Raw genomic sequence first — 14,064 nt, forward strand, 5'->3', positions numbered from 1 at the left:
CTGATACTAATTATATTATATGGACTTAAAGCTTTGTACCTGAATGAGGACAAAAAAATACACAGTTTAAGACATGGCTATATCTTAATTCCCATGTTCTTTTCCAGAATAAGTAGAAAGATAAGTGTCCTCCTATACCTTAAAATGACTCTGCTATTCTAAAGTATAAGTTTAATCAAGGAATAGTTTGCCCTGCCATGTAATTACTGTTAGAAGAACAGAAGTATGTACCCAAAATAAAGAACCTTTAGCCAGCAAATAGGCTTTAATTATTGTGAGAACTTCAGTAGGGGTAGCAACCCAGGACCCAATTTTAAAATTAGAAGCACCGAGGATGAGAAGTGAGGCAGTGGAAATAGCTCTGAGCTCTCTGAATCTATGTCATAAGGAACAAAAGTAGATACAAGATGTATTTGATAATTGTGTTGAATTAATAAAAATAATTTAAAATGTTTCATAGAAGCACGTACTGATAGGCAAGGGGAAACTTATATCATCATCCCGGGACAGCCATGGTGGCTCCATGCGTGAGGCTGGTGCCACGCAGTCTCCCGGTGTTGGCAGTGTCTCCAGACCTTCTCAGTTCTGCACACAACTACAAAACAAAAGAACAGTTGCCAGCACTTGGAAGAGGACGTGGATCCAAACCAAATGGGGGACAGATACTCCCTCTACAGACAAGATACTCATGGAAGAAGTCAAGTCGGAAGAGCAGCTGAAGGAGGCTGTGGAAGAAGATAAGCAAGCATTGGCAGATACTGAGGGCTCGCAGCAGAGCAGCCAAATATTGGTGGAGGCGGCAAATATGTATAGCATTCAGGGCTTCTGCAAGGACTCGTTAGAGGTGGCAGATGTTTTGGAGAAGGCAACACTGTGTGTTCCAGAAGAAGAAATTAAAGACAATAACCCTCACCTGAAGAACCTCTGTGAGACTCTCACAATGAGTGAAGTCCAGAGTCAGGAAGTGTTCAGCAAGCACTGCCAAGCCGAACCCTGTCAGTGCCAAGTTCCACCCTTATGAGCATGCGGTCTTTTTTTCATCTTTGTTCACATCCGACAGGCAATGTGCCGGTGTTGTAACAAGGTTTGAGGGAGGCATTTCTCACACATGAAAACCCAGCGTGAAAACCCAACCGTCACACTTACGAATCACAGGAAGATCTAGCATGAGGTCTTGTTCCACATGCTGGTTTAGAGGAAAGAGCTGAGCCCAGTGGTTCTGGTTACTAAAGTGAGGTTCAAGCTGCATGGGCAGTTCCTGAGACCCGCCCTTGTTGGTGTGGTGAAGAAGGCTTAGCTGCCTCTTACAAGATTTTTTTTTTCCTTAAATCTCTTTCCATAATTCATGAAAAGCTGGTTCATCTTTTCTCATCTATGAATATTTTTGACTTTCCCCAAGGCTCTTGGAAAGCAGAAGTAACCAGTGGGTAAACAGCCCAGTAAGCTGATCTCACAGTTACATTAATGAACTCGTATTCAGGAGTGTTCTTTGATTTTTAGTACTACATGTTTAACCATTCCACTTACTTAGTAAAAAAAGGCCAATAGGACACTACAGGTTATCTAGAGTTTCATTAATCGCACTGTATCTGCTCAGACTCTAGTGACATCAAAGTATTTTAAATGAACAAAATGTCTTTGGGAATTCTACTTTTTGGCAATCTGGACACTCCCGTCTGCACTGTGTCTCTCTTGTGCAGCTTGTAGCATGGGAGTTACTGGATTTCTTAGCCCACTAAACATTTCATTCAATAAAGGGAAAGCTAGGGTCGAAACATTTCTTATGCTAAAAATAATTTTATGATGACCTTTATGAAGAACATGTGAGTTCCTTAGACACTGTCTAGCTGCTGAAAATGACAGATTTCTGGCTTTTTTGTTTGTTTTTGGAGGTGCAAAATGAGCATATGTACCTTAATGGTTCCCACCACCTTTATTTTGCCAGTAATTGAATTTGAGAAAATCAGTTAGTTTTGCCCTGTTTTCTTCATCTAAATGTGGAAATGTTTAACTCTGTGTTCTACTAGTTACTAATGACCTCAAGATATATTCCCTGGTGAGATGGACTTTCTCAGAATATGAGGGCTGCATCCTTGGCACTCTTTAAATGTGTGTTTCATTTTTAAAGAGGATTAAAGCCCTCATGTTTCTTTTCCTTTAAAAAATTATTGAAGGTAGCACAAATTGATAATACAAAAAAAATATGGACATCAAAGCTAAAACCTAAATAGGTTAAGCAGTTAACAGTAGTACAGACAAAACTTAATGAACCCAGAAAATAGACTGTGACGATTCACATTGTAATGACAGAAGTTCCAGATGAAATACACAGAAAACATGGTCAAGGAAAATAGTCAGAGGTTTTCAAAACTGGAAGTGGAAACAAAGATCTCAGCCAGACCGTTAAGAAAGTGTATAGAGTGCCTCTCAGCATAATATTCAAAGATAGACACCCACTTGTCAATGTCTTAATCACAAAGTAAAACTTTATTTTAGAAAAATAAAATAAAATGACAGCTTTACTCAGATGTTATAGAAAAGATGCCAGGTGCGGTGGCTCACGCCTGTAATCCCAGCACTTTTAGGAGGCCGAGGCGGATGGATCACGAGGTCAGGAGTTCAAGACCAACCTGGCCAAGATGGTGAAACCCCATCTCTACTAGAAATACAAAAATTGGCGTGGTGGCACATGCTTGTAGTCCCAGCTACTCGGGAGGCTGAGGCAGGAGAATTGCTTGAACCTGGGAAGTATAGGTTGCAGTGAGTTGAGATCGCGCCACCGCACTGCAGCCTGGCGACAGAGTGAGACTCCATCTCAAAAAAAAAAAAAAGCTGTTATAGAAAAGATGATCCCATACAATGATTAGAGAGTACTTGAGGAAAAGGATTTGCTCACTGCTCTACTATCTTTTTTTCTTGGAAGACTATGACAAACCTTTTGGAGTTCTGTTGAGCCTAAAAGAACTTACCAGCACAAACCTGCTCTCACTTTGCCCCTTTGGCAAACACTGTGAGGGGCCTGAGAGTTACCTTATTTGCAGGCTAACAAATTAACCTGCCATGGTTTCACAGATACTGGCCGAAGACACGAGTCTCCTGGGTCAGAGACAAGGCCAGTTTCTTACAGCAGCAGCAGTAGCCAGAGCATTTGCATTTGTGCTTATCCCCTGAGTATCTGTTGCTATGGGATAATGCAGAGAAGACCAGGGAAAGCCTGTGCATGCAGTGAGTTGTATTAGAGGAGAGGAACCTTGGACTTAGGGATCTTTATTAGACAGTAAGCGGTCTAGCCTTTTCTCTTGGAGGAGGTACTATCTCTGTCTCCTAAAGCTGTCTGCTATACAGAAATCCTTGAAAAGATGTTGCAAAACAAAGGCAGTCATTGTCTTTGCTCACAGATGGGTAGAAAGAGATCTATGGAGAATTGTCTTCACCATCTTATAAAGGGAGGAATGGTAATAAATGGCCACATTCATTCAGTCAACCCATACTGAACACTAACCATGTGCCTGGCCCTGTTCTAGGCGTGAGGATATGGTGGTGAACGGTGCCCTTGTGGAGCTAACAGTTTAGTGGGGGAAATGGACAATAAGCAGATCTGTAACATAGTGTAAGTCCTACAAGAATGGAAAGCGGGACGAGAGACAGAGTGGCAGGGGAGTTCTTTTACGTTATGAAATAAATACTCTACTGGAGCATAAACTGCAGTGGAAATAGAAAAGGAGTTTTCTGCATTGTACTGTAAAATTGTAGGGGTTGTGTGGAACTGAGGAGAACATGATCCCTTGACACCAGTAAGACAGGCCGCTCGGGTCTCTAAAAGGAACTCAGAGAGTTTCTAGTTGGAAGTGAGCACTACAGGCTGAGCATCCCTTATCCGAAAGCCTTGGGACCAGAAGTGTTTCAGATTTGGGGTTTTCCCAGATTTTGGAATATTTACACATATATAAGATAACTTGGGACTGGGACCCAAGTCCAAACACAGAATTCATTTGTTGTGTATATACCTTACATACGTAGCCTGAAGGTAATATTATACCACATTTTAAGCAGTTTTGTGCATGAAACAGTTTTGGCCGCTTTTTGACTGCGGCCCGTCACATGAGGCCAGATGTGGAATTTCCCACTTGTGGTGTCATGTCGCCACTGAAAAATTTGGGATTTTAGAGCATTTCAGATTTTTTATTTTTGGGTTAGGAATGCTCAGAACTGTAATAATAATCACAAGAATGAATATGGTTTGTTCTAAGTGCTAAAATTTGGTGCAAATGAAAGGTGTAAAACCATGTGTAAACTACCTAAGAAGATTAAATGAATGGATAAGCTTTTGCAGAAAATACATTAACTAGAAGGATAGATTTGGGCACCGCAGTGTGTACCTGCTGTCCCCCCTACTCAGGAGGGAGACAGGAGGATTGCTTGAGCCTAGGAATGTGAGGCTGCAGTGAGCTACAATTACATCTGTGAATAGCTACTACACTCCATCCTAGGCAATGTAGTCAAATGCAATTTCTGAAAAAATAATAAAACAATAACAAGTTAAATTATAGCGCCATAAAGGAAAATTCAAATATCAGTTAAAATGTTGTCCCCCATAATAAAGTTAGACTTGAGGGTTTAATAGTTTAAAAAAAAACAAAAAACTCATCTTGGCTGGTCGCGGTGTCTCACATTTATAATCTCAGCACTTTGGGAGGCCGAGGCGGGCGGATCACCTGAGGTCAGGAGTTCGAGACCAGCCTGGCCAATACGATGAAACCCTGTCTCTACCAAAAATACAAAAACAAGCTGGGCGTAATCCCAGCTACTTGGGAGGCCAAGACAGGAGAATTGCTTGAACCCAGGAGGTAGAGATTGCAGTGAGCCAAGATCGCGCCATGGCGTGATGGGTGGTGACAAGATGGGTGATCTCACCTGGGTGACAAGAGTGAAACTCCATCTCAAGAAAAAAAAAAATCTTACATTCCATAATGGTAGTCGTTTTGTTATATAGACCCGTTCTGCTTATTGAAAGGATTTGAGGTTTACAAAATTAATTTAAAATAACAGTGAGAGAATAGGGTCATAATTTGATGGTACTAGGAGTTTAAAAACATGTTCTTATGGGCATATTCTTCACGTAGCTACTACTGCGATTACCTACATAGAAGTCCAGGCATAGGCTGGGTGCGGTGGGCTTATGCCTATAATCCCAGCACTTTGGGAGGCTAAGGCAGGCAGGTCACTTGAGGCCAGGAGTTTGAGACCAGCCTGTTCAACATGGCAAAACCCTGTCTCTACTAAAAATAGAAAAATTATCCGGTGTGATGGCACTTGCTTTTAATCCCAGCTACAAGGGAGGCTGAAGCACTTGAACCTGGGAAGCAGAGGTTGCAGTGAGCCGAGATGGCACCTCTGCACTCCAGCTTGGGCAACACAGCAAGACTTTTGTCTAAAAAGATTAAAAAAAACAGAAAGTCCAGGCTGAAAACTAAAACTAGTTCTCTGAAAGAATATCTCCAGCAAACCTAAAGTATAGTCCATGGATATATTTGTCTGGTGATCTAATTTAGTACAGAAATATAACTTAGAGAATGTATCATGTAAATATATTTCATCAATTCATAGGTGAGGGCTAGATGGAAGTCTCCTTGGAGAACTGGAAATAGAGGTGTGGGGTGGTGGTAATGAAAACCCATGCATTTGACCTACGGAGCATGCTCAGAGCGAGGCCCATCCTGCTTTCACAGTCAACTCTGGGGTAGGGTGGGTAGCATCAGGACTTTTCTCGTAGAGTAGTACTGGATCTACTTGGGTTCACACCTCAGAGCAGGAAGGTAACAACTTTTCTTGCGAGCATCGCTAGAAAGATCTGGTCACCACCATCTCACCACAGGCGTTAGTATAAAATAAGCACACTTACTGCTGCTACCACCGTACCAATCTAGAGGAGACAGCTCCAGTAAGAAAAAGTGACACTTACGGTGTGCCCCACGGTACTTTGTCCTTCTTGTTTGTAATTACAGAATATTATAATGATTGCATTCAGTCTTCCCATGTAAATTGAAAGCCATCTGAGCATTTTCTTGACTTTTTTATAGAATTGGTACAGTGACTTGAGTTCTACTCATCGTGTAATGAGTAACGAGTGCTTTTAGAATGAATACAAATGTAATTTTTAGGAAGTTCAGGAAAACATCTTACTAAGAATATCCAAGGGGAGCCGGCGAGTCCCAGTGCGAGTGGAGGGTGCCAGAGGTAGGGGGCCGAGAAACAAAGTTCCCGGGGCCCCCTCCACAGCCGTGGTCGGGGCTGCGCGTTTGGCTGCCCCCGTCCTCGCGAAGACAGTGGCTTCCAAACTCCTGCGCGCGGTCATCCTCGGGCCACCCGGCTCGGGCAAGGGCACCGTGTGCCAGAGGATCGCCCAGAACTTTGGCCTCCAGCATCTCTCCAGCAGCCACTTCTTGGGGGAGAACATCAAGGCCAGCACCGAAGTTGGTGAGACGGCATAGCAGTATATAGAGAGAAGTCTTTTGGTTCCAGACCATGTGATCACACGCCTAATGATGTCTGAGTTGGAGAATAGGCGTGGCCAGCACTGGCTCCTTGATGGTTTTCCTAGGACATTAGGACAAGCCGAAGCCCTGGACAAAATCTGTGAAGTGGATCTAGTGATCAGTTTGAACATTCCATTTGAAACACTTAAAGATCGTCTCAGCCGCCGTTGAATTCACCCTCCTAGCGGAAGGGTATATAACCTGGACTTCAATCCACCTCATGTACATGGTATTGATGATGTCACTGGTGAGCCATTAGTCCAGCAGGAGGATGATAAACCCGAAGCAGTTGCTGCCAAGCTAAGACAGTACAAAGTCGTGGCAAAGCCAGTCATTGAATTATACAAGAGCCGAGGAGTGCTCCACCAATTTTCCGGAACGGAGACAAACAAAATCTGGCCCTACATTTACACACTTTTCTCGAACAAGATCACACCTATTCAGTCCAAAAGAAGCATATTGACCCTGCCCAATGGAAGAACCAGGAAGATGTGGTCATTCATTCAGTTGTGTGTGTAGTATTGGTGCTGTGTCCAAATTAGAAGCCAGCTGAGGTAGCTTACAGCATCTTTTCTAGTTGAAATGGTGAACTGATAGGAAAACAAATGAGTAGAAAGAGTTCACAAGAGGCCCTCCTCTGCCTTTCAAAAGGAAGGTCACCTACACATGTTTAAGGTGTCTCTGCACATGTCTGAAGCCCTTCAACAAGAAAGCAAGTACAGTGTGGATTTCAAATGGTGTGTAACTTCAGCTCCAGCTGGTTTTTGACAGCTATTGCTGTGGTATTCTTTTTTACACGTGATGGTGATAGTATCTGGTTCTTTCCATCCCCACAAAGGCTGTTGAACCACAGCACCAGGAAGCCTGAGAATGAATTCTAAGGGCTCTAGCCCAGGCTTTGTCCCAGGCTTTCTGGTGTGTGCCCACCGGTAACAGTGAAATTGAAGCTACTTACTCACAGTGGTGGTTTCTCTGGTCTTGAGTGACTGTGTCCACAGTTCAATTTTTTCCGGTGGAAATAACTCCTTTTCTGTATCCACACTCCATAGAGTCTCTCCTTTTCAGATATCCTGGGATGAAAGAATTTGGCTGGTTTTTTTTTTTTTTTTGACATCTGTTTTCACTTTTAGGCTGTTAAACAAAACTGATAGTTACTGCTCTTATCCTTCTCAAATTCTTCTAAGAACTGAGAGTGATGGGGCTGTATTGAATTTCTGTATGCACCGGGAACTGAGCTATGAAGAGGATCTTACTAAACTGCTGGTCTGACTCTCATGGATTGACACTGTTCCTTTCTTTTATTGTGAAAAAAAATTAACCCCCTAAAAGTCTTGGGAACCCCCTAAAGTCTTTTGGGAATCCTCAAAAAGCATGGGAAGTATAAGTATTTAGCTACATAAATGTTGTAAGATCATATCTTATGTATAGAAGTAATAAGACCATTTGGAATTACTGGACTAATTGAATAGTTACGGTTTCTATTCAGTACAACAAAATGTATTTTGAAAGTGCTACTAACTATTGATGCTGACAGTGTTTCACTCCTATGAGTGACCCAAACATATTATAAATAGGTGGTAAAGGGAGTGGAGCCTGTGGGGTTGAGCAGAATGTTGTACTAGCTGTGCCTGGACTGAGTATAATAACTTTATGATTATGGGAAAACAAAATCTTTATTTTTTTTTTCTGTTCCAAAGATTCATCCTGTGGGCCGGGCACGGTGGCTCAAGCCTGTAATCCCAGCACTTTGGGAGGCCAAGACGGGCGGATCACGAGGTCAGGAGATCGAGACCATCCTGGCTAACATGGTGAAACCCCGTCTTTACTAAAAAATACAAAAAACTAGCCAGGCGAGTTGGCGGGCGCCTGTAGTCCCAGCTACTCGGGAGGCTGAGGCAGGAGAATGGCGTAAACCCGGGAGGCGGAGCTTGCAGTGAGCTGAGATCCGGCCACTGCACTCCAGCCTGGGCCACAGAGCGAGACTCCGTCTCAAAAAAAAAAAAAAAAAAGATTCATCCTGTGGAGTGGCCATGAAGTCTAGAATTAGATACTAATATTTTGTCATGCATTATAACATAGTATCAATAAACCATTTGTTAAAAGATTTAAAAAAAGAAAAAAGAAAAAAAAAGAAAATTCAAGGGAAAACAGAACAGTAATAGAAGCACAGATACAGCAACATGGCAAGATAAGTCCACAGAATTTACTTACAGTGTACATACTAGTGATAAAAAAACAGCCTAGCATTTTTTTTTAAATAGTAATTTTAGGCTGGGTGCTGTGACTTAACGCCAGTAATCCCAGCACTTTGGGAGGCCAGGGCAGGCGAATCACGAGGTCAGGAGTTCAAGGCCGGCCTGTCCAACGTGGTGAAACCCCTTATCTACTATGAAAAATACAAAAAATTAGCTGGACGTAGTGACAGGCGACTGAATCCCAGCCACACAGGAGGCTAAGGCGGGAGAATTGCTTGAACCTGGGAGGTGGAGGTTGCAGTGAGCCGAGATGGCGCCCCTGCACTCCAGCCCGGGTGACTGAGTGAGACTCCATCTCAAAAAAAAAGTAATTTTAAAAGACAACAGCAATAAAGAATGTTAAATATTGAGAATTTAATGTGGCAACTTAGAAGTTCATTCAAAGAATTAAAAGACAGTTTGATGGTGGCCGGGTGTGGTGGCTTACGCCTGTGATCCCAGCGCTTTGGGAGGCCAAGGCGGGTGGATCACTTGAGGTCAGGAGTTCAAGACCAGCCTAGACAACTTTGCGAAACCCCATGTCTACTAAAAATAAAAAAATTAGCCGGGTATGGTGGCGCACACCTGTAGTCCCAGCTACTCAGGAGGCTGAGACAGGAGAATTGCTTGAACCTGGGAGGCGGAGATTTCAGTGGGTCAAGATCACGCCACTGCACTCCAGACTGGGTGACAGATCGGGACTCCGTCTCAAAAAAAAAAAAAAAAAAAAAAAAAAAGGACAAACTTTTCAGGTCAGTATAAACACTTAAAATATCGTTTAAATTACAATGTTTCATTATTCTAGAAAAACAGGAAAACACATATACCATATGATTTTTTTTTGTGAGGGAGTAAAAAGTAGGAATTTGTGAAGCAGGGAAGCTTCTAAATCCAGCAGACTTTTAAATATGTTCTAAAATGAAAGTCGTCACACCTAGATAAGATTTGGGTAAAAAATGAAAATATAGAACAGTGAAATAAACCAGAGATTTCAAAAATAGATTTCATTTCTCAGGAGCAAGTTATATGACAACTGGGAGGACAAGAGGGAATAAGGTCATGCTTTACTAACTGCTGCTGATGACAGATAGGCTTGTATAAAGTTTATTTTAGTTCTGTTTCATACCATGCACCTTACATTTCAGCCAAATCAAAGAGCTAACCGTGAAAGTATTGAGAAGAAAGTAAATTGGGATATGAGCTTGATATGGTAGCTCATGCCTATAATACCAGCACTTTGGGAGGCCGAGGCAGCTGGATCACTTGAGACCAGGAGTTCAAGACCAGCCTAGCCAACGTGGTGAAACTCTGTCTCTACTAAAAATACAAAAATTAGCTGGGCATGGTGGCCGGTGCCAGTAATGCTAGCTACTCGGGAGGCTGAGGCAGGAAAATCACTTGAACCGGGAGGCGGAGATTGCAGTGAGCCGAGTTCCCACCATTGCACTCCAGCCTGGGTGACAGAGTGAGACTGTCTCAAAAAAAAAAAAAAGAAGGCCGGGCGCGGTGGCTCAAGCCTGTAATCCCAGCACTTTAGGAGGCCAAGATGGGTGGATCACAAGGTCAGGAGATCGAGACCATCCTGGCTAACACGGTGAAACCCCGTCTCTACTAAAATGCAAAAAACTAGCCGGGCGAGGTGGTGGGCGCCTGTAGTCCCAGCTACTCAGGAGGCTGAGGCCAGAGAATGGCATGAACCCGGGAGGCGGAGCTTGCAGTGAGCTGAGATCCGGCCACTGCACTCCAGCCTGGGTGACAGAGCGAGACTCCGTCTCAAAAAAAAAGAAAAAGGCCGGGCGCGGTGGCTCAAGCCTGTAATCCCAGCACTTTGGGAGGCCGAGGCGGGTGGATCACAAGGTCAGGAGATCGAGACTATCCTGGCTAACATGGTGAAACCCCGTCTCTACTAAAAAAAAAATACAAAAAACTAGCCGGGCGCGGTAGCGGGCGCCTGTAGTCCCAGCTACTTGGGAGGCTGAGGCGGGAGAATGGCGTGAACCCGGGGGGCGGAGCTTGCAGTGAGCCGAGATCGCGCCACTGCACTCCAGCCTGGGAGACACAGTGAGACTCCGTCTCAAAAAAAAAAAAAAAAAAAAAAGAAAAGAAAAAAACAACAAAAATCAGCTGGGTGTGGCGGTGCATGCCCGTAATCCCAGCTACTTGGGAGGCTGAGGCAGGAGAATCGCTTGAACCCAGGACACAGAGGTTGCAGTGAGATCACGCCACTGCATTCCAGCCTGGGCAAGAGAGCAAGACTCCATCTCGGGGGGAAAAAAAAAAAAAAGAAAGTAGATAGGATATGTATTTCAGCTGTAAAGAGGAGCTAAAATTGAACTATCAAAAAATTGTTTTCCCCGGGCGCAGTGGCTCACACCTGTAATCCCAGCACTTTGGGAGGTCAAGGCCAGAGGATCACTTGAACCCAGGAGTTTAAGACCAGCCTGGGCAACACAGTGAGACCTTGTCTCTATATGTGTTAAAAAATTAAGTAAAAAGAGGAATAAAATTTAAAACTTTAAAAAAAAAAAAAGAATTTCTTTGTTTGTCTTGAGTCAGAATCTCACTCTGTCACCCAGGCTGGAGTGCAGTGGTGTGATCTCGGCTCATTGCAGCCTCCGCTTCCAGGGTTCAAGCAATTCTCCTGCCTTAGCCTTCTGAGTAGCTGGGATTACAGGTGTGTACTAGCATGTCCAGCTAATTTTTGTATTATTAGTAGAGACGGGGTTTCGCCATTTTGGCCAGGCTGGTCTCGAACTCCTGACCTCAGGTGATCCACCCGCCTCGGCCTCCCAAAGTGCTGGGATTACAGGCGTGAGCCACTGCGCCTGGCCAAAAGAATTGTTTTTAATGACCAGATAAAAGGCTTAATAGTATTAACTTTTAAAAAAAAATCTGTGCAATAAAAAATAAAACAGTGGGAAGTCATGAATATAAATAAGAGCTTAATATAGTGAATTAAATAGAAATATCTGAACTTTACTAAAGGTAGTTCCTAGGCTTTTATAGATGAGGGATCAATTTTAATTCAACAAATGGCATGGATATGGGTAAGCAGTCGACAGTAACGAGGGCTGCAGTCACGGTGATCACAAAGTGGTTGAGTGCTTTTGGCCTTTTTCACTGAGGGAACGAGGTGACTGCCCATGACCCTGAGAATCCTGCCATCCTTTTAGACTTAAGCCAGACCGTCAGACTGCTGCAGGCTTCCACAGGATGTATCGGCCCTTGGCGTGTGATGTCAATGGCCTATGTAGATGAAGTCTGTGACAGCCAGTCCCGGGGGTTTGTTCTTGGCCTTATTCATGCTCTTCTACCGTGCCATCCTTGTGAGAACCCTTGGGAGAAATTTTTGATTTTGATGTCAGAATTTCACCTGAAGGATTGGTTTGCTTTCGTCTTTTGAACCCTGAATTATGTAACTGTTTTCATCTTAATGATGACTGCTAAAAAGTTTAGTTAGAAACAGATGTGTATGGGCTGACTCTTGACTAATTTAGACATCTTCCAGGAAAACATTTCTGTCTTGTCATCTGTGGCTCTGCTTTCAGTCTCTCTCCGTGTTTAATTTGCTTTTTTTTTTTTTTTAACTTGTTGTTGTTAAAAATTTTTAACTTTTCTTTTCTTTTCTGAGATGGGGTCTTACTGTGTTGCCCAGGCTGGTCTCGAACTTGTAGGCTCAATCGATCTCTAGCCTCAGCCTCCCAGAGCACTGGGATTACAGTTATTTGTTATTCTTTTTATTTTCTAGTCTCTTGTGCTGAACTGCATATATCTTTTAAATAGACTTTAAATTCTCTTTGGTAGAAAGTGAGAAACATACATATATTACACCTATAAAATCAGTAAAACCAAATGAAAATTATCAGACCCAATGTTGTAAGGGCCATAGGGAAATAAGCACATACATGTGGTTAATGACAGTGTGCACTGAGTTTCTGAGGAGTATGAGTAGCAATAGATGCTTAGAGTTATAACGTTATTTATTCTTATTAAGTGGTTAATGCCACTTTTGGAAATGTATCACAGAGAAGTAACCCAAAAGAAGATAGTCCTTACAAAATTATTTATAGCTACAATGCACAACAGTGAAAGAGGGGAAGCAACTCAAATGCACAGTGGTAGAGAAGAGTCAAATAAGTCAGTTAATATGATGGAATGTTATAAAGCCACCAAAAATGATTCAGTGGGTTAAAGAGAAATGTCCATAAAATATGTAAATTATCAAAACATGCATTAAATCTATTTAAGACTATGTAGATATAGAAAAAAGGATGAGATGGTCATGGTGAGACTGCTAGGTGGGAAGGGGTCCCTGGAAAAACTCCAGCCGGCCTGCCCCCCGGGCTGGAGCTTTGGGAAGTTTGCACCATTTGTAGCGGGGAGGCGCCTGGCGCCTCTTCTTTCTGTGTGGAGCCTGGGATTTTAGCTGCTGGCAGGAAGCACTCTAGCAGGGATTCTGGCCTTGTGAGAGTCTCTGATTCTCCCTTTTCTTCCTTTTCATCTAATAAAACCCTGTCTTACTCACCATTCAAACTGTCTGTGAGCCTAAATTTTTGTGGCCGTGAGACAGACAAGGACCCCATCTTTAGCTGAACCAAGGAAAAGTCTGGCAACAGTGGATATTGGAAATAATATTAATGGATAGGATTTACTCTCCTGCAGGATTAATATAACCTGTGAGTACTTTTAGGCTTACTACCAGTACAAGGAGTGGCTTTTGGAAAGTTCTTAGAATGTGGAGCTGTGCTTCTGCACTTTGTTCAGCTACAAGTGGCCTCTTTGTCTCTCTGTTTCAGGATCTGAGCATTGAAGAACAGTCAGAGTGTGCTCAGGATTTCTACCACAATGTGGCCGAAAGGATGCAGACTCGCGGGAAAGGTAACACTGTTAGCCATTGAGAGATTGCGGGTATTGCAGAGGGTCGACTGCTCAGTCTCTTAGCAATTTCTTTCTTTCCCTGATGGTCTGGCTGTTTTGTAGACTTCATCCTGTAACCTCACTGACATTCTGGGAACTGGTCTTATACTTAGCAGTGCCTTTAACTGTGCCATGTGTATCTTTCCAGGAGCAATTGGATAATTTATTGAATAATGTTTAATAACTCCATTAGGGGCAGGGGTGGAGCAGACGAAAACCTCTTAGGGCCTGGTGCAATGACTCATGCCTGTAATCCCAGCACTTTGGGAGGCTAAAGTGGGCGGATCACTTTAGGCCGGGAGTTCAAGACCAGCCTGGCCAACATGGTGAAACCCCACCTCTATTAAAAATACAAAAAGTAGCCGGGTGTCGTGGTG

The 14,064-nt window shown here is 43.2% G+C and overlaps 1 protein-coding gene and 3 pseudogenes across 4 annotated transcripts in view; 3 read left to right on the plus strand and 1 right to left on the minus strand.

The window, feature by feature from the left end:
- Positions 1-14,064, plus strand: part of RABGEF1 (RAB guanine nucleotide exchange factor 1) — an 80,409-nt gene that overhangs the window by 51,225 nt on the left and 15,120 nt on the right. For 3 of the 4 annotated variants that reach the window (XM_025378562.1, XM_025378561.1, XM_025378560.1), the window contains one exon: positions 13,567-13,648. The exons of the other annotated variant lie outside the window; for it this stretch is intronic. In XM_025378562.1, coding sequence (XP_025234347.1) covers positions 13,567-13,648 — 82 coding nt within the window. The remainder of the gene's footprint in view (positions 1-13,566; positions 13,649-14,064) is intronic. 4 annotated transcript variants of the gene reach the window in all.
- Positions 513-1,297, plus strand: LOC112620260 (annotated as a pseudogene).
- On the minus strand, positions 1,051-1,161 carry LOC112621983 (annotated as a pseudogene).
- Positions 5,677-7,055, plus strand: LOC112620078 (annotated as a pseudogene).

The sequence above is a fragment of the Theropithecus gelada genome, chromosome 3 (genome assembly GCF_003255815.1).
Source record: "Theropithecus gelada isolate Dixy chromosome 3, Tgel_1.0, whole genome shotgun sequence".
Taxonomy (NCBI): domain Eukaryota; kingdom Metazoa; phylum Chordata; class Mammalia; order Primates; family Cercopithecidae; genus Theropithecus; species Theropithecus gelada.